This window comes from Acinonyx jubatus, chromosome X (genome assembly GCF_027475565.1).
Source record: "Acinonyx jubatus isolate Ajub_Pintada_27869175 chromosome X, VMU_Ajub_asm_v1.0, whole genome shotgun sequence".
NCBI lineage: Eukaryota > Metazoa > Chordata > Mammalia > Carnivora > Felidae > Acinonyx > Acinonyx jubatus.
This window is the reverse complement of record NC_069389.1, coordinates 106,163,163-106,184,282: the sequence shown is the minus strand read 5'-3', so window position 1 is coordinate 106,184,282 and position 21,120 is coordinate 106,163,163. Positions and strand designations below refer to the sequence as shown.

Sequence of the window (21,120 nt, the reverse complement as noted above, 5' to 3'; positions counted from 1 at the left end):
TACAGTTTCCCCTAAAAATAAAGGTTCTCATATGCATGGGATGTACCATTGTGTACCTGTTCCGTGCTCAGTCACGGGGCCTTCATATGTATGTGTCCATTTCTCATGATTTGAGTGTGTTTGGTAGGATGCATGTAAGCCAGTTCCAAATCTGTTGAGAATTAAATATTATCTAGTAGGCCTTCATTTGGTACTTGTGAATATCAATATAACATTCTTCTCTGAGTAGCTGGTCAGAGCAGAGTCTTAGTAGTGTGGTCAGATTGGCCCACAGGAATTGGTTTGAGGTAAGATCAAATAAAGGAGGCTTCCTGAAGAACTTTAGGCTTTCTATATTTTGAAGGATTCGGAGTTGAAATGTTTCGTAAAAGAAAGGTTTTTTTTACCCTCTTCGTATTCATGTGCATAGCTCAGGTTGACTTCACTGAAGCAGCATGTATGCATTTTTTAAAAGCAAAAGACACGAAGAGTAAATATTTAGTTTCCAAAAAAAAAAAAAAAAATAGAGAAACCTTTAGACTTCTTTATCCACAGGAGAAAGAAGGTCATGGCATGACCCTTTTTGGCATATGGAATGCTCATTACTCAACACAAGTGTTCCTGTCTCCTTAAGAATTTGGAGCATACCTAATTCTTGTTGCTGGGACATGTCTTTTAAGTCACATGCAATTTGCTGAGAAAAAAAAAATGTAGAAAGTCATGTCCAACTTCTCCAACGAATCTGATCCAGTAGCAAATTTGACCGAGTATCATGGGCACCGTGAGGTTTTGAAAGAAGTGTAGACATGAAAGGAGAGTTTTAAATTCTAATACATTTTAGAATTAAACCTTACAAGGACTTAACGAAGCTGGTGGTACATCCCGAAATGCACAGTGAGCATCTATAAATGAAAATCGCACATATTTTACTATGTTATCTGGGTGAGGTGCGTCGTGAAGAAGAAAATTATTTACTTTTCCCTTACATACTAGTTGGAAGAAGCACAGTTCTAGAATTTGCACTGGAAGTCCTTATATAGATTGGATTTTGTTTTATGGAGCTACAAGATCAAACTCTGACCTCCTGACATCTGTTTGATCACCTGTATACCATTTATCTCCTAGATCCACGTTGGAATTTTAACTGGCAAAAATCTCTTCCCTGCTATATCTGTTGCTTCTGCCCATCTCATTGTAATAGATTAATGGATGGACATCCCAGAGATGTTAATTTTAAATGAGTATTTGCTGTTCACAGCTTTGGGTCACATCGTGCTCAAATGATGAGGTCCTTTGTTATTTGCTTAAATGAGTGAAGTTGAAAACCAGTATGTTTTTTCCTTGTCTGTTTATTTTCTGTGTTAGGCTAAGTACTTATCTAGTCAATTGCTCAACAGATACCCTTGCAAAGGGTTCCCGGGCCATACCTTTATCTAACTGCTGCTTTGCTCGCCTTGAGGACATTTTGTTACTTTCTTTGATGTTACTTATTATTCCATCTCTCCCTCGCAGGCCCTTCAGCCTGGTGCACTTCAACTGATACCAAAGAGATCGGCGCTTGAAAAGACCAATGGTGCGACTCCGTTCTTTAACCCCAGTGTTTTCCACTGCCAGCAGGCTCTGGCTGGCCTGCAGCTCCAGCCACCAGCATATATCCCTGCAGGTGAGAACGGGGACTCTGGGCTGCGCAGGTTTCGCGATGGTGTGAATGTATAGAGTGCGCACCAGCTGCCAGAGTTTTGATTCGAGGACCATCGACAGGCGTTTTGTCCGGAAATCAGACAAGGCAGTTATACTTGATCTGCTAGTCTAGAGAACCCCAGTTTTGCTATGATTCCTGCAAATGAATGGGTTGAAATCAAACTAGGCAAAATGGTCAACATTTTTCTTTTTGGCATGTCTTAGTGTTTGCTTCTTAAGATTGATTCACTTGGTTCAGTCTCAAACTAATTCCTTGACTCTTAGGTATCCCTTTGAAAGACAGTGGTCACCCCTCAAAAAAAATGTTTCACAGTTTCAGCGTTGCAATAATATATAGTCTATATATCTTTGATATGCCAAAGATAGTTATAATAAAACTACCCTGGAACTTACAGTGTCGTTATAAGACAGTATACAGTCATATATATATATGTAAATATATATATGTAAATATGTGTGTGTGTATATATATATACACACTGTCCTATAACTGTACCATATACTATCTTATAATGACACTGTAGGTATAGTTGTATATACATATATATATATATATGTACATACATATATATATGTATAAAACACATAGTTTTAGCCTTTAACTCTTATAGCAGTTAATATAAAAAAATATAGCAGCTTATCATATTTTCCTGATACAATGCAGGATATTTGGTTACCTTCTACATTCAACTGTATCTAATAGCATAACAGTTTTATACCAAATTGAATAGAAAATTCTGTTCAAATAAATATCATATGTGAGGAGAAATACCTTTCTTCCTATGGTTCAGTACTTTAAGAGTGAGCATATAATCTCTTAGGGATAAATGGAAAATCCTAATCACTGAGAGTAGAGTAGTTTTTTGGGTTTTGCCAGAATCATAAATGCCCCAGTTTGGCAACTATTATGAAGTGATACTGACATGCTTTAAAGTTATTTTAGAAAACTTTATTAATTATGTAAACATACTAAGCACATGGTATTATACACCTGCCCTTGAAACAACCTGTTGGTTAACTGATAAATTAATCAGCTAATTTGTTTGGAAAGAAGACCTTAAAAAAGTCTTTATTTACTAACCACAGTAGTTCTTTATGATATCACTTTAAAAACACAGTTTTTAGACTTTTTTGCTGGATTTGGCTAATTTAAAGTCTGGTTTCCTGAGCACAATGTCAGAAGACTCCCTTTCCCCTTAATCAAAAACAAAACTAAAACCTGTCGGGCTGAGCGCCCCCTGTTGATGAAAAGCCTGTTTGCTGTATGTTCATAGTCCAGTCTAGGGTTGTGAGAAAGAAGAGGCTGTGGTAAGATGTGCCCAAACTAAATATGTAATTGAAGTGAGGTAATTCCTTTAAAGAAAACTTAATGTTCGCTCTTATACCTAAGAATCCAAGAATTACTTTGATTACCTGGGTTGGTGATCTTAAAACTGAGCTATAATTATAAGCATGGGAAATTACTGGATTTGCATGTGCTCATTAATTAATATTGCAAAGAATATCTTTCGGGTTAAAAATTATTTCTCTCAGTAAAGATGTAATAATGAAATCTCTCTCCTTTACTTTTCACGCTTTTCTGCATGGTGTACAGGGCCCATACTGTGCATGGCACCCGCTTCAAGTGTTGGTAGGTTTTGTACAAACATTCTCAACTTTTTCTAATCTGAAAAAAAAACGTGCTTTTCTGTCATGACTGTGAAAGAGATGAGTGACTGAGTGATGTGGCTCCTGGGCCACTGGCTTGGGGGGAAGGGCAGGTAGAGTCGGGGCACAAAGAAGAGAGAAAACAGACAAGGTAAAGCAGGTTGAAAATGTTGTTGGAGTCTACCTTTGCCATCAGGAAAGCTGAGCATACTTAGGACAAACGTTTCAAGAAGCTACTTCTGTCTCCGTTTCCGCCACTGTGGCTACCAGACCTTCCCCTCTCCTACTGTTCTGATGCACCTCTGTTGTGATTGTAACAGTTTATATGTACCCATTATATCTCAGAAAAGCAGTTGCGTTGCTGAGCATAGGCAGGCTAGGGCACCTCGTCCCGACTAAGAAGAAAATAAGACAGTTCTGCACTTTTGTATTTTAAAGCTGATGTCCTAGCTGCATTTTGACATTTTCTGAGGATTTAAGACATAATAGGGTGCTGTTTCATATCTTTGTGGAATCTCAACACTGCTACGCTCTGGGGTCCTAGTTGGTTGCCACTGTGGCCAAATACTAACCCTGCCATGTGTCTGTTTGCGTCCTACAAATTGCAGCTGAAATATTTTGAAACATTTCCTTATCTAGCCAGAGTGGACACTTTTGTTCTTAGCTTTACATCTGTGACTAAGACGTTTTAAAAGATTTCAAATGTATAATTTGTAAAGTATCACAAAATAATCCTTCCCTCCCCCCCCCAAAAAAAGTTATTCATGAGATCTAAATCATTCAATACTCAAATGTTGAGAAAGGATGAGTTAAGCAGGGTGAGAGCATTCTGTAGTGTTCTAGAATGAAGTGCCATGTGCATGGAAACCAGGCCCAACAGAACCCTTTCAAAATGATTCTTTGGGATTATGTAATTTTTAACAGTCAGTCACATGCAGATCCTTTAATTAGTCACCAACACAATCTGGTGTCCCTCTTAAGACCATTTTTAGGGACACCTGGGTGTCGGTTAAGTGTCTGACTCAGTCAGTTAAGTGTCTGACTCTTGATTTTGGCTCAGGTCATGATCTCATGGTTCACGAGATGGAGCCCCGCATTGGGCTCTGCACTGACAGCGCAGGGCCTGCTTGGGATTCTCTCTCCCCCTCTTTCTCTGCCCTTCCCCTGCTCGTGCATCCGCAGGTGCACACACACTCTCACACACGCACATGATAAAAATCAATAAAAGCCCATTTTTACATCGCCCCTACTGCAGAAGATAAGAAAGTGACTTGTTTCTGGTACAGGAGTTCCCAGTTCCTATAGTCCATGGGAACCAGGCACGGGCCAGCAGAAAATAGCTCTGTGTGCTACAGGGAGGAATTATCCCACCCTACCCCCCTCCCCCACCATCTCATATCAATCCAGTGCTTTTCATCCTATTTGAGAGCTTGCCACGGCTTAATCTTCATCCTGTTGGTTGCCCAGAGTAGATGCAGAACCCAAAAGGGACTAGTGTTACTGAGGGATTGGCTGTCCCCTGAAGGAAATGGAAACATTTCCACTGATACTGATGGGAGCATCGTACACATGTGGTTAGAACAGACATCTGCAAGTTGGGAAAATGTGTCTGTGTCTTCACATTTTGTGACTCCGTACCCCTGTCTTTGCACCTAAGAGCTCTGTGTAGGAATGCAAACTGCGTGTTTCAGTGGCACTGCATCCTGTATCGTTGCTGTGCTCCTAAAGGGAAAACAAGAGTGTTTGTAGAATCGGCATGTGATACAGTAAGGGGTGTCTATAGGTAACAGGTAACCGGAGATGCACATAAGGGCCAAGTACAGGATTTCTGTTGATCACCATTTGGGGTACATCTGTGGTTTCTGTGACATGGTGTATATTGATCTTCCTCTCTCCGTGCCATTCACTTGCTCTGTAGACTTTCAGAAAATCTGAATTCAATGGATGTAGACATAAATTACTATATATGCACGCTCACCATTCACACGTTAATTCCTTCGTTTGCTTTCCAAAATGAGCTAGGAATGAGAAAAGCACCTAAAAAGCTTTCAAAATGGGCTAGAGACTAGAAAAGGCAAAAAGAAACCATCCTGAGAGAGATGTTACAGCTGCTAGCCATACAGTCATGGCTGTAATAAGTGGGATGAAGACCAGATTTTGCCATATATTTACCATGAAGCACCCTGTGTGTTTGTTTGATAAATAGCCTAGATTTCCAAGGGCTTTGCCAAAGCCGTACTTAAAAATCTGTGTGCATAGTCCACCGTATTCTTCATATCTGCTCCCCTACCATACACAGGCCCACCAATCGAACTGCCTTGTTGTTGTTGTTGTTGTTGTTGTTGTTGCATGTAGATCAGGTAAGTACATCTATAGTTGTGTCTTTGCACCTGCAAATGTAGTGACGATACTCAGGTCTATAAGTTAGTGAACCCAAACACCAATCCACACTTCCCTACTCACACTCAAATGTGCAAACCAGCCACTTGTCTGCTTCACTAGGTATTCCTATAGATAGCCTTGGTAAAATCAGATTCTGTCACATGCACTCCTTGTAACCCTTTCTGAAAATGTGGCCTTTTAAGTCAACTAGAATGTGATTCTGCTAAAAAAAAAAACAAAAACAAAAAACGAAAAAACAAAACAAAAAAAAACTAACTGGTTGAGAATGATTCCATTTTCCTTAATGGTAACTATAATTGGCTTTCCCCTTTTCTCTTTTTAAATTTTTCCCCCTTCCACGCTGTGTTGCTTTGCACTGACTGTGATTGCATGTTGCACCCTGGTGTATCCATCGTGATGATGTCACATGGCTTGTTGCTGTGATACCTACCACGCCCCATTCCATCGTGTATGTCATGGCTGCATAAATCCTCCACCCTTCCGTGTGTTGCTTCCATGGTTTCCTACTGAAAGTGCCCATGATGCACGGTGCAACACCTACCACTGTGTCTGCAGCAACACCACCTGCCGCCAGCGTTCCGTTCGCTGCAACAGCCGCAGGCAATCAGGTTTGGCCATTTATTTTACCTGTTCAGATAACTACAGCGTGTTGGTAAGGCGCAGTATATGCTTTTTGGATTGGCGAGAGATGATCCAGATTCCTATGTGTCTGTTGAGCCGTTGTGACATTTAGAATTTTTCTCGTTGCGTATATTCTAGCAGGACGAATCTGCCACACATCCTCAGATGAATCCAGTTTTCTCATGTTCGGTCAGGTACCAGAGGTTGCCCTTCATATGCCGTATCCACGATTGTTGCTGTCACACCAATCCTCAAATCCATATACTGAGGGTTCCTTAAATGCTTCCTCATGGGTCAAGAGAAGAATGTATTTTCTTTTACTGCCATCTTTCTGGTCATTGCGCTTCAACTTTCATTTAGTACAGTCATCACCTTTACCTTCAGATCTGCTGGAGAGAAAGCGAGGTAACACATTTCTCTCCAGGGCACAGAGATCCTTATCATTACCCAGTGATGACATCAGAGATGTCATACTGACGCTCAGTGACACACAGTGATGACATCAGAGATCTCACACTGACATTAGATGTGCTTGTGTTGTTGTGGTTTTCATTCGCTTTAGGTACTTACAGGCAGAGTCACAAGACAAATTCTAAACTGTGGGAGAGTCTTGAGACTGTAATGAGATACGTAGAATAACTGTCGTGTAATGTTATGGCTGTTTTGCCTTATGAAGGTGGTAACCATGCTTCAAGACTGCACATTCCACAGCTGCTTCCATTTACAAGTACGATAACCACACGGCACATAGAGCATTAACCCATTGGGGAAACGAACCACATTCAGACCTGTGCTCTGGAAAATTAACTATTAGCGGATATGGTGAATATGTCTAAATTTTTCTGTGAAATTGATTCTGCTTATTAATTACCGTGCCCCAACAGTGAACAAAATAAATGGAATTCTCTCGAGAAACTATTTTAATCTAAAATCTTTTTTACTACTATAGATACCCCCATTATCAATAGATGAACTGAATAGCAGCATGTTTGTTTCACAGATGTAGAAGTTACCAGTAGAACAGTAAGTTGCTTTAAGTACTAATATGAATAATATGTATAGGTTGTATCTTTTATTTACACAATTGCATTTCTAAGGGCTTTGGTAAATATTTTCATTGATAGATATTGCTTATAACTTAGAGCTTTATTTAAGCATTCTCAACTGTCCAAATTGAAATGTGGAGAGCAAATAATGCAGTTTTTTTCCATGAAAAATGACAGCCGGTACTGTATTTTCCCAATGAGCTTACAAATTCTGAAGTGTTTTCCTGTTATTAAAGGAGTATGATTTGTCAGCCCAAGGCACAGATCACTTTTGAATTTTAATCCTTTAACACTTTTCTAGCTTCATTTTTTTTGCTAGTGCTGAAGTAAAGCAAAGCAATTTTGTCACAGTTTGACTAAGATGAGTATCTTAAAGCCAGTAAGCAGTATGCTTCTCCCATGATGTTGTAGAAGATAGTGCTTTTAAAGTCTGCCATTATGTGTTGCTTTCCATGTAAGTCTATCAGAATTGCTTCAGCTGTTTTGAATTTGAGTGACACAATTTAGTAATGTAATCATTATTTGCATTCAAATCATGGCTTTAAAGAAATGTGTTGTTGTTGGATTCCCCTTTCCCCACCCCCCCCCCACACCTTTGATCTCCTCTTTGCCTGGTCCAGAGCAGCCCTAGCACATATTTAATTTGAGCAGTCATTGACTTGGAAAATGTGACTTTTCAAGCCACTTAAGACTCCTAGGTATCTTAATTAATTAATAATAGGGACTTATTCAACAAGTGTACCACTTCTGAATGGCATATGTTAGTCATTGAAAATTTGAGGTTCTCAGAACTGGCTCCAAACACTCACTCCGTCCTGGGCAGAGCCTACAGCTGACTGCACATTAGATAAACAAGTCCCTTCAACCCTAAGGAGTGTTTTAAAAAGACACCTTCGAGGGCATGGAATAACTGAGGTAGCTGTACCTTGTAATTGTGTTCAGGGGTACCATTTGGGATGGTGGCAACTTGGGAATAGCACCAAACATGAGAATATAGGTTTTGCACACACTTGCCCGATTCTCATGGGCTGCTTTCTTTACAGCAAGGTAAACAAAAGTGGTCAAATATAATTAGCTTTCCAACAGTACATGTTTGAGAATCGTGATTCCTTTCTGCCAGATTCCATTAGAAAACGTAGAGGTATTTGGCAGACCGTAATCACTTCAATGTGTAACAGATGTTGAAAATTTCCCCAAAGTTCAAAACTGTAATTTTGTAAAATACTATATACCTCGATTTCACACCTTGGCTATTTCCACATGGCTCCAAAACGTTCAGATTAAAAAGTTTAAAGTGTGGTTAATATTTGCTTGTTGAAGAAAGTAGAGAGACGGGTGGATGTTCATCAAAACGTTTAAGCGTTGTGCGGATAATGCCTTAACTTCGGGCAATTCTGTACATTAGCGCTCAGTGACAACCATAAACTGTCATGGTATATGACTCTTGGCGACCATTTCTGACAGCCCCATTTCCACAGATGTAGAACATGAAACTCAGGGTGGGTAATATATTGGCAGTTCACGTACAGAACTGGCACAAGAGACAAGTATCCCGACTCCTGCTTCAATAACCCCTTAATGTTTCTCACTCTTTCTTTCTTCTTCCATTTCAGTCGAAATTCTGAACAACAGAGCTATGGAGTATCAGGATCTCTCCGTGAGAACCTCCATATGGCCTTTCTATATATATTCTCATAGGTCTTCTACCAACACAAGAATAAGTGTGCTACAGTCAATATATTAAACAAAACCCACTTACCAACCAACAAAGTCAAACAAAAATACAACATTAACCAATCATTGCAGATGTTAAAACATAAATAGAAAACTACCATTTATCTTATCTGAATTATTAGGTAGAACATGACCGTAACATTTTGTCATTTGTTGCATTATTCTTTGTGATTTTCCAATAACAAATATGCTGAGTGAATCTCTACAGTGGACTGTTGGCTTACTGTGCATTCTTGGTGGATAAATGTTCATCTGTTTTGAAGTGTTACCTTACTGTTTTGTTTACACAATAGTCTATTGGGTTGATTTAGAATGTAGCAAATGTATCCAATACCGTTTTTCCCACTATTGTATTGTATTGTATTGTATTGTATTGTATTGTATTGTATTGTGGTGTGGTGTGTTAGGTTTTTACATACTATAGTGTTTTCCTCTAGATGTGTGGTGTTTGATTTCAACTAAAATATTACTAATGGGACGCAGAAATATCTGTGTTTAAAACCATTACAGATTAATATTAATATGCTTTCTCTCTCTTTAGAACATGTCTGTAGGTTTCTTGGGGCAGACTTTTAAAAGGCCTCACTTTTGAGTGTGCACAAAGCCTGTTCATAAGCATGCATGTGTGTAATTTGTACCTGCAGATCTGACCTTGCATAATACAATCACGTGAGTAGGTATTTTTTGTGAGAGAGAAATAATTACCTGCAAAAAAACCCAGGAAACTTCTTGAAATATGAACCTCTAATCTCACTCCTTAAGAAGCTTGCAAAATTACAATTTACCTGTAAGGGAATTTCTCTGCATTTATCCTAAAAGAATTATGTAAGGTGTCCGTTTCATTTTTTGTGGTTCAAGGATCCTATCTCCTAGGTTGAGCATCTAAAGCTGAGCCATTTGTCAAATTCAGCTGAAAATTGTTACTTGGAGGCTTAAAGGTATGCTAATTGTAGGTTATAAATTAAACAGAGAGATGGAGGGGTAGAGATGGTTTTTACATTTTGGAGGAAAGTGTGTAAAAAAACCATTGCAACGTAACCTTTTACACAAGTGCCATTCTCTGAATACAAATGGCTCATGCTCTTTAGACTTGTCTTTGAATAATAAGTAAGCTCCAATCTTGCAAAAGTCAGGGTGAAGGAGATTTGATTCGAAGGGAGGCCCTTGTCCCCCAGATGGACAGTCTTCCAACTGATCACAGTTGGAGCCCGAGTATGGGTTTGGAGAAATGGCGGGGTGGCGAGGCGGGGTAGGAGGGCATTTTAAATTATTCTCTGATTTACTTAAAACTTATAGGAGGGCTGTCCACGATTGTCTTTAGCTTCCATTCGACTGAATTTCCACTTCTGCTGACCCCTTCAGTGAAGGAGCAGGTGCCTATGCCAAGTGCTGCCCTTCCCAGACTTGATTGACAAGAGTCTCTCCTATCATAACCCAGCCATTTGTTTGTTTCTTTATTTAGGTCTGTTTGTTTTTATATGTATTTGAAAATTATAATAGAGAGGTTTTTAGCACCCTTTGGATGAAACAGACCAGCTATACCCCATAGAGCTGAGCTGAATTCACATTACTAATACTTATGAAATAATTCATAACCAAGTAAAATAGTGATTCCTATGGCATGTGATGTAGCTCCTCCAGGTACTCAGCGATTAAAGTTACTATTCTTACACTGTGCTGGAACCGTAGGATATAATATTTGCTACTAAATATTTATTCTTTCACTAGAAAGCATGCAATCATCAAATTTAACATGTAAACCACGTTTATTTTCCTGCATGAAAATGATAGGCAAAGAGAAAATTCCCACTTAGGATACCTTAAGCTGGCTAGCAGCATTTGAACCACAGAACGATGGAGTTGGCAAACCCTTCTCACAATCGATGAAACCGAGGCCTAGGGCATGTGATCTGCTCAAGGCCACCTACCTACCTGATTGGTGACAGTAAGACCCTGAACAACTCTCCTTTCTGTTGTTCCTCTGTTTCACATTGTTTGTGCTTCGGAACATTTGAGACCCCATCCCGAAGCAGATCAATATAGCTCAGGATACAAAAGAGCAAAAAATAGCTGTTTCGTATGTGATAGCCTGTTGTTCTTAATTCGCAATCCCAGATCCTGATCATCAGTAATTTCAAGATATTGTCATCTGTTAACAGTATTGCCTGGGGTTACAGAATAAGAGGTGTCCTGACTTTTACCTGTTGATTCCTTGAACCACTTAATTTCTGTTTCCTGAAATCTTAACATTCTTAGAGAAGAAAGTAGTGTACGCCTTTGTGAAATGACTTGTGTGTAGAGCTGAGTTTTGTGTAACTGTGCCAGTCCCTTTCCGGAAGGGCAGAGCTAATCCCACAAATCGGGGAAGGATACACCTGAGCCAGACTGGTTGTATTCCTTAAAGGGGTTAGAGATGTTTTCAGTGCAGAACGAACTCTTTTTGTGTCATTCGACGTTTCGCGAAAGCATGCTGTCTCATTTCACCTTTGAAACTCCTGGCGAAGATGCACATAGACAAGAAACCTAGAGAACAGCAGTGTTTCTGATGCTGTGAGCACTGGAAGACATCAGTAGTGACTTATTTTTTAGTAAGAGGGTCCGTGAAGGATATTCAGGGTAGTTGTAGATTTGGTGCCATAATATTTGATAATGGCTGGCATTTTACAAGTTGCTTTGTAAATGAATTTAAAGAAAGAAAACTCAAAGCACTAAAGTTTTGATCAGATGTGAAAGAACTTTGACAAAAGGCAATTTTAAGATAGCACTCTTTAAACTAGTTGTGCAATGTCTTATTCAAATTATGTTTATTCAAGAAAAGAAGAAAGGAAAGTCATTAGACTATAAATTCGCAGTTCAAAAGCCAAGTCACAAGACTAATCAGTGACTCTAAACAACAATTTACTGGATGAATTGTATATATTAAATTCCAACCACTTGTGATTCTTAGTTAACATTTTATAAGCTTTGTATATGACAAGGGCTTCTATTCTTATTTATCCAAAATTATTGTCTTTGTCCACTTCTCTCACTCAGCCTTTTGCAAAATTAGGCCAGAGTACTGAAACTTGGATAAAACAGGTCAGGTATACAGAGAAAATCATCTAGAAGTTATCTGTTAAGAGGGTTTTAGTAGTATCCAAAATTTTTTTTTCAAAAGGCACTATGTGACCATAAGTATATTTTAAAGAGGGATAAAGATTAAATTAAAACCAAATGGATTCATAAAATTGCTACTTAAATACAGTATTTACTTTGACAATTGGAGCATGATTCTCTAACCAGCTGTTGCGTTTCATCTCACTTGTCTAGACTAGAGTCTAATTTGTAGTTCGTTGTCATGTGAAAAGCCATCTTCTCCCTCCTCCATCCACCTTCGCCATCCGTTTTTTGAACATGTGAAAGCACTTTGATCTTGCCGTTAAGTGTTGTCCTCTTTTTGTCTCTTCTCCATTTCTACACACATTGAAATAGAAGTAGGGAAATCTGATTCCCCAATTCTGTTGAATAGATATAGGAAGATAGTGGCCTGATTTTTCATTGTACCAGTCAGTGCCTGTCAAAGGCACCGGAATGAATAGTATCGAAAAGAGTGTCACAACTTTTTTTGCAAACTTAGTTGATTGCATCATCAAACTGTCGATTTAATTACAAGATCTGGGTTCTGAGCACCAAGTCACCGATTGGTGCCATGTTTTCATTTTTCTTTTTTAGTTTTTAAGGTTTTCATTTTACTACGTTTTTTGTATCTAAGTAACTCATGAACTTAATTTTGAAGGAGAGTTAGAGAAAGTTGGATTTTACTACATGTATTCAACCCACCTAGATAGGTTTGACACTGATACTGAAGCATGACAACATAGAGATTATAGTCCATAGTTATTCTTTACAGCTCACAGTTTAAGAACAAACTTAACTTTATATACAAATAATAATTTTTAACTAATTATATTTAGTCGTTGCTTGAGCAACAAAACTACAACATGGCTACCTTTAGACACATTTTTTTGATAATAATTTTACTTGTAAACTATACATGGTTTTTGACAGTATGAGCCTGTAGAAGGTACAGCTCAAAACTCAGAGAACAGATCTAGTGGAATTTTCCTTGAAGCCCAAATTGCCACGCAAACGCTGAATGTGTGTCCTTGTGTGACTTTTGGATCAAAAAGTTTACAACACATGGATTCTAGAGTCAGCTTTATAGCTTATAGAATTTGTTGTGTGGATAGGGTTATTCCACAGTGTTTAGACTCCAAAACACAATTATTGCATTTATAATCTGTTACCTGACCTTTTCTCATGACATTGTGTTTTCCAAATTACCCCGTGCAGGAGGCGTAGCTGTCACAGCAAAAATTCTCTTTTCTGGAATTGTGTACTCACACAAATATATCCAAGTGAGGATTGAAGAATGATGAAAGCCTATTTTGAAATCAATTCCGATTTGTAAAACCACGCATAAAGATACTGTGGAATGACCCCTTAACAGTGTTTGAGAGGCATATGCTGCAGCCAACTGATGGTCTCAGTTAGGGTGCGACTGTGTGAGAAACACCTTTTTTGCACTTATGTACATAGTCCATGAACACTATGCTTGGAGTTTTTGTTTTTTTAATATAAGAAATCTGTGATAATAGTGGAAAAGTTAGTAAGATAGAGGTATTTCTAAGGCCTTGAGGAAGAGGGGGATTTTGCTTAAGAAGACGTAACTAAAGCCTGATGTTGCTTTGCTGTTGCGGAAGCTTTCTGGTTTGCTACAGGTAGGTCACCAAAAGAAAAGACTGGTAACGGGTAACAGGTCAACTTCAGCTAATAGCACTGACTGAAAGTGACAGTACTTCTTCTTTTACCAAGCAGGACCAGTAGCACAGATTGTTTGCTTTTTAAATTTACTCTCCATTGTAAACACGCACGCACACACACACACACACACACACACACGCACCAGGCACGGTTCTGGCAAAGGTTTTCTTTTTTCAATGGTTGCAAGCAGTAAAACACCCTGTAAGTTACAAGATGGAGAGTTCCATTCTGATCAACAGAGATGTCATCTTTGATAGGAAACTCCATATTGAGAGGTATCAGTTACATCAATTAATACCCATTTCAGTGACAATCAAATTGTTAACATTCACCACTATTTCCCCCTTTAAAATCCTTATCCTAAAACCAAATCGGCAACCATTGAAAGACTTAATTTAACAATCAAGTGTGGCCAGCTTGGGGCATTTCATTCCCTCTATCAACAACAACAAAATACCCCTGGCACAGCTGTTCAGTGGAAGCTGTTTTCTGACTTCCCTTTACCAGATTAGAAAGTGCTTCACTGTGCTGCTACAGCCTCCCACTGTTTGACCTAACAGAAGAGAACCAGTCCCAATCTTACATATGGAGCTGGAAAAGAATGTTTTAACCAGACCGCCCCTGACAATTGGAGCTCCCCTATCACGTACCAGTCACCATTTCACTTTTTGTCGTCTCCAGGCAATGGGGTTAGATGGATGACCATTGGTACTTGGAGTCTTTCACGTCTTGGGGTGTGTCACCCTCGCCTTGGAGAAGTTACCCACCCTGGGATTAAGGGAGTTGGTATTAGTATCACTTACCCATGTTGATGGTCCTCATTTACAGAGACAGGAAGATACGCCAAAGCCAGCAAGCAACCAAGCCTTAACGGTTGTCCAATAGCTCAGGGCCAGTTGGTTGGCAATTTCTCTTTTTCTCCCTTCAGCCCTTAATCATTTAGAGTCAGCTGTACAACTAACAGCCCGACCGTCTGACCAGCATTTCCACTGGTATAAAATGTAAGCATTCATGCCGTCTGTAGTTAGGGACTCCCAACTCCAACCTCATCGCCAACATACTTTCCCAACTTACCCTGTGTTCTTGTGTTGACACTTCCTTGTGCATCTGTACGCCACGAGAATACATTGTCATGAGGTCAATAGACATGTAAGATTTTAAGTGAGGAATCATCTATAAAACAGTAAGAATGAACCTAGAAGCATCACAAAAGATAACCGATTAATTGATGGCATGTTGTGCACACTGACAGCCGTTGGGTCACGCTCTTTGGAGCTCAGACACAGTGGCTCTATCTCAGTAAGTCAAATTAGAGAATGAAGTATAAAAAAATGTGAATGACTCCAGGCCAAAAAGGGACGACCTTTGTAATTAAACCCGGGAAAGGGTTCAGTTTGACTAGTTCATACAGTTTCCAGAGCCTCCACTGGGCCTGGAAAGAACCATCCATTACTACTCCAAAGCAGGATTATTCCAGGAAATTTGATCTTTAAATAGAACCCATCCTCAATTATAGCATACCCGAAAGGAAAAAATATATCACTATAAAATAAGCCACAACTATTTGAAAGTATTGCAAAAATTCTCACCTTCTACATTGTACACCTTCTACATTGTATTACTTTAATTTAAAAAAAAAATACCTCTGTAACAAGACCTAAAAGTAACCCAACTTTAAGCCATGCTCTTTTCCCCCAAACACACAACCTAAAGATTTATCTGTCATAGAACTGCATGGTTGCAAAGCTTTATGTCTATACAGATGCTATTTGTTCATGATGGAAACCAAATTATTCTGTTGCTGTGTCTTTTGTGTCTAGCAGTTGAGAGAATGATCTGGCCATCATACCCTTGGGTTCTGGGGTTGCCCTTTTCAAAATAAATTTCCTTTTATTATTACTGTTAGTGCTTGATTATTTGCAAATGAGCCATTTGTTATCACGGCCCCAAGTTACAATCTTTTAAATGTAAAGATTTTCCTAAATGTACTCTTTTTAAAAGAGCTTTCTGTAATGTTTGTATAACAACGTTCCAGTATGATGTAGAAAATGGAAGCACACATTTGGGGCAGAAGAATGCCCATTTTGAGATACCCGTGGAGAAGAAAATTATTAGCCACGTGCAACAATTAACAATTTAAATAATGACCACAATAGTTCAGAAATGTAAACTGTTCGCATCATATTTTGCCTCCAAAATGCAATAGTTCATTCCCTCAACTGCTATCAATAGGTTAGATGCTTTGACTTTTTTTCTGTTTTCCCCCCCAAATTATAGTGCTCTACTGCTTGTTTGTGTTTAGAAGTGTGCATTATGCAGTCATTTTAGTATGCTACTTCTGCATTGTTTATTTTTGGTTCTTTTAATAAAATGTGTAAATGTCTTGGTTATGTCTTTTTTTTATGAATCCATATTCACACATTAGGAGTTTACTTAAAAGCGACTCCTGTTCTAGTATATCAACCCTAATATTTGGTAATTCTAATACAAAATTTAAATTTATGATTTGGTTCAAAGATCTATTTCATGCATAGAAGAAATTTATTTCCAGATATGCCTTCAGTATTATGAATTATATAGATAATACATTCATTGTATTAGACATATTATTTCTTTGATAGTGAAGTTACTAACACCGGAAAGGCACATTTGTATTTTAGTAAAAGAAAACTAAACATTTTGAGATAATGCTTACTGGCTTCTATTGTGCTTCAGAAATCCTGAGGCATTTTATAAGATACGTTATTAGAAGTTTGTATTTTCTGGTTATTCATTTCTATCTTGCATCTTCAGTGGAACATAGGAAACCAGTGTTGTTCATTTCATTTTTTTCAAGATGGGCATCAATGGTTTCATAACAATGAGATGCATGAATTTTTCCATCAAAATGTTTTCTCTCACTTAAAATTGGTTTTCTCCAACAAATGGCACTGGAATGAACAGATAATGACTTTTCTTCTTTAAGAAAGCAAAATGTAACTTGATAATATTTTATTCTGACAGATTTCTAAGTACTTAAAAAACGCTAGTTGGGAATTTCTCTGGATTGGCCACTGTTTGGTAGTCAGGCTGGTAGAAAACTCAGGTGAAGAGGCTTTGGCTGAGATGAGAGGCTGTGACAGATTAAAGTATTCTTCACATGTCTGTAACTGTGCAAAGAGCCAGGGAGGAAATCCAGTGTCGGCCGAATCATACAGAGCTAAGAGCTCCCTCGTCCCTTGTGCCCTGCTTTACTCTTTCTGCTGCGTGTGCCTCCCACTATGGCACTTCTCGGTAAGCCGACTTTGAGCCCATGGGCGTGTGGTACATGTTTCTGTGAGTCTGTGGTAATCCCAGTATGAATACCAGTTCACTTGGACATTTACAAAAGGTCTTTGACCCCTTCAGAATCCAGTTTATGTTTTCCTCTTCGAAGCTGCTGAATGATAGATAAGCATTCAGGGCAGGCATCCCCAACCACAATCAAAATGGAGTTTCTCTTGGCCAGAGGGAAGTTGACCCACAGGCAAAACCGGATATGGATGTAAAGGTTAGCGTGATGCTTTTCAACCTCTTTGTTCAGCTTTCTTCTAAGAGTCTCTCTGGTGGCTTCTGGCTCCCTGGAAGCCCCAGGTAGCAACTTGGGCCTGCTAACCCGGACAAATCTGGGCTTTTTTCCTTCGGAACTTCCCTGCTGGGCACCTCAGTCTATGGAGAGCGGCTCCGAGCTGAGATCTAAGAGACCACTCAGGCTATGGTTTTAGACTGGCAGTGTCTGTGTGCTGCCCCCTGGGAGTGTTTGTATTTTAAAAGGCATGACTCCAGGCATCTGGCTGGCTCAGTCAGTAGAGCCATGCGATTCTTGACCTCAAGTCGTAAGTTTGAGGCCCACGTTGGGTGTAGAGTTTACTTAAAAAATAAAAAGGCATGACTCTCCAGTGGTCAAATAGCAGACAGCCACTTGCCTAGACAGGGATATATGTTTTTACTGAAACAAACAGCATTTGGGCAGCGATCAAATTCCTATGGACAAGTGGTACCATCATTTACGACCTCAAGAAGGCCAAAAAAGAAGGCTCTTGTAATTCGGTTATTGTCAGGAAAGTTCTGCTATAATAATGAGCCCAAAATAGTGACAAGATAGTAAACATTGCACAGTTCCATCGGCCAGAATCCACTCACGTGGTCAGCATCTGTAGTAAAGAGCATGACCTGCGATAAGCCTGACGTGTGATCACATTTCTGTAATCGCCTAATGCCTATACTTGCTAATATTCAACAGATGGACGCACATACTGAGATTTTTTTTTTCTTTAGTCTTTCTTGTCCTAGAAATGCTCATCTAACCGAGCCCTCCCAGATTTTCCTTTCAGTGCCTGGATTTACACTTCTCCCTTAGGCAGGAAGACCATGGATATGTGGGGGAACAAAAGCCAAGAGTGGTAATGATAGAAAGGCCAGCCACCTGGATGGAATGGTGAGGTTTGTGACAGGAACAGGAGGTCCGGTTCCTGTCTTTAGAAACAGAAGCCTGAAGCAAAAGCGTAGCCTTGCAAAGTGGAAATCAGAATAAGAGGCAATCTGTGTAAGAAGAAACTTGTGGTCAGCGCAGAGGCAGGCAGGGCATCTGGGGCAAAGCAGAAGAGACGCAGGAAAAACCATACATTTTCCTGATGCGAACGAGGGAGGTTTTCCCCCATGAATGATTCAGTGCATTGCATGGATGTACAAGTACAAAGAGAGAAATCGGTGAAAGATCACAGAATGTCAGTGGTTGAACAGCGACAAGCAGTGGCAACAGCACCTGTTAACGCAGACAGCCTGTTGATTACCGACAGGACTTGAGAGAATGCAGAAGGGATCTGAGGAGTCTCTGCCGTCAGCATGCTTCTAAGAGTATTACAGCCACAGAAGATGATGGTCAACTAACTCATTGAGGATCAATGTAGGTCTCAAGAAGAGCGGGGGGAAGATTAAGATCGGGACTGAGACTTTGCCTTTAGCCTTCATGACCTGAAGAGTTGAACAATTCTTTCTTGGGGAAATTGGCAGTTAAGAAAGAAACATATCTGTGTTAATTTTATACACACACACACACACACACACACACACATATATGTAGTAAGTGGTTATTGATGTGCCTTTGTTAAACTATTTAATAAACGTGTGTAGTTCAAAGTGTTTGGGTTCTTCTCAATTTCTATTTACAAAGTCTCATGTTAAAGAAACCCGTTTATGGGTTATACAAGGAAACACCTGAGCTCACCTGAATCCAGGCACTCAACGGTCACAATTTAGGGGTCCAGGTAGGGGCTACTAAGAAAACGAGGCACCTCTGTTAACAGTAACACCTCAGCTCAGTGGCTGTTCAGGGCCTCGCTGAATATCAAGCAAGTGTTGACCACAAACTGAGCACCGGCCAATGGTAGAGACCTCTATAATAAGCAACTCCTTTCTCCTGATGGACATCGTCAGAGATGCTGTAGATCCTGAAGATGCTTCGGACCTCAGGAGTCACTGGGATGAGATTGTGGGGCCAGAGGGGAGGGGCACTCAAACCGTTCAGGAAAAGTGGCGCAGGAGTGTCAGACATGCAGCCACAACCACTACTGTCGTCCTCTAGTCTCCACATCCTGGAGAAATGTCCCTGTGGTAAAAATAAAGATACACAGGTCCAGATACTGTTAGGGGGCTTAGGGAAAGGTCAATCCAAGAATAACGTTTGAGTAATAACAGAGCAAGAAAACCCTTAAATAGTATTCTAAGATTATTATCCTGTCCACAGTTAGTGCTATACCACTTGACCCATCTCCCTCCCAATCTGCTCTCCACATTCCTACTGGGATCATTTTTCTAAGATCGAAAATTCATTATTTCGCTTCCCTGATTTAAAATCTTCCAGACTTCTTCACTGCCTTAGGGGATAAAGCCTACACTCCAACACAGCAATCTTGGGCCTTGGGCTTGCTCTCAAGCTTCCTCTTTCCCCTTGCTTTCTGTAACAGTACAACTCCAGACGAACCAAACCACTCTTGGGGAAATATAATTAAAAATGAGATCTTCCAACCCAAAAATCCTCTCCACAAAGGCAGTAGTGAAAGAAAACAGAATGAACATTGAACCAAAATGGGATGCACACCCTAGGCAATCCACTAAGAAACTGCAAAGCCAGAAAGGAATCACCCCCTTATCTAGCCAAGCAGATACAACCCATTACAGACATGTTTTCAAGATAAATGGTAACTAGTCCTCAAGTAAGAGGACTCACAGCGCCTTTTGTCACTCATAGTTCGCCTTAACTTTATAGTGTAACTGGGGAGACCACCTCCCCAGTTGACTTTATCCATAGGAGAAACAAACTTTTCCTATCTTTACCTCAAAGAGATAGTTTTGCAAATTGGAGGCAGGTCCCCAGAAGTTAGGCTGTGACCTCCCTCCAGGAATGGAGATCTGGGGCTTGACTGCCCTTGATGTTTGCATTTCAAAGAGGTGACTCCCAGGTCCTTGAGGAAGCATGGGAGATTGTGAGGCTACTTTAAGGCTTATTTAGCCATTACCAAGATTTACATACACTTGAAAAGGACACAGAAAGAAATTTTGTAAGAAAAGAGAGAGATGAGGGAGAAGTCTCTTCCCTTATTTCCAACAAGGAAAATTAAGCCTCTTCTTTTTAAAAGTTTATTTAGTTTGAGAAAGAGAGAGACAGCATGAGTTGGGGGGGGGGGTGGATAGAGAGAGTGAGAGAGAGAGATCTGAAGCAGGCTCTGCGCTGTCAGTGCAAAACCCAATTTGGGGTTCGAACTCACGAACCATGAGATCATGACCTGAGCTGAAATTAAGAATCAGACACTTAACCAACAGAGCCACCCAGGGAACCCCCAAGCCTCTTATTTTTAATTTGTATTTGCCCTTACACCACTCATGTTTCCCAGATACATACCATGGCTTCCCATACCTTTGTGCTCTTTTTCTCTCCACTTGAAACACCTTCCCATCTTCTTCCTCCTTTTCTTTGAAAACTCATTATTCAAGGTATATATCAACTATCAAGTCTCTTGAGGTCTTCCTTGGCCTTACCAGATACCACTGAGATGCAGCTAATATTTATTCAGTGCTTATCAAATAATCTCAAACTTCAGTAGCTACCCCCCTGTACCCTTCTGGTATTGTCTATATTCCTCCTCTGTTAAACGGGGCTTCGCAAAGG

General features: G+C 39.8%; 1 protein-coding gene and 1 long non-coding RNA gene across 13 annotated transcripts in view; one reads left to right on the top strand and one right to left on the bottom strand.

The window, feature by feature from the left end:
* The window catches only part of MBNL3 (muscleblind like splicing regulator 3), a 111,274-nt gene extending 94,957 nt beyond the window's left edge, over positions 1-16,317 (top strand). For 7 of the 12 annotated variants that reach the window (XM_027054265.2, XM_027054264.2, XM_053201698.1 and 4 more), the window contains 5 exons: positions 1,492-1,642; positions 3,275-3,310; positions 6,244-6,338; positions 7,301-7,374; positions 9,011-9,151. In XM_027054265.2, coding sequence (XP_026910066.1) covers positions 1,492-1,642; positions 3,275-3,310; positions 6,244-6,338; positions 7,301-7,357 — 339 coding nt within the window. In that variant the 3' untranslated portion in view covers positions 7,358-7,374; positions 9,011-9,151. Of the gene's footprint in view, positions 1-1,491; positions 1,643-3,274; positions 3,311-6,243; positions 6,339-7,300; positions 7,375-9,010 lie in introns of all 12 variants that reach the window. The other 5 variants (XM_027054269.2, XM_027054268.2, XR_003418408.2 and 2 more) reach the window with 5 other exon arrangements.
* The window catches only part of LOC106981593 (uncharacterized), an 81,412-nt gene continuing 72,200 nt past the window's right edge, over positions 11,909-21,120 (bottom strand). The window contains exon 5 of the long non-coding RNA XR_003418410.2: positions 11,909-19,560. This is a non-coding gene — a long non-coding RNA (uncharacterized LOC106981593). The remainder of the gene's footprint in view (positions 19,561-21,120) is intronic.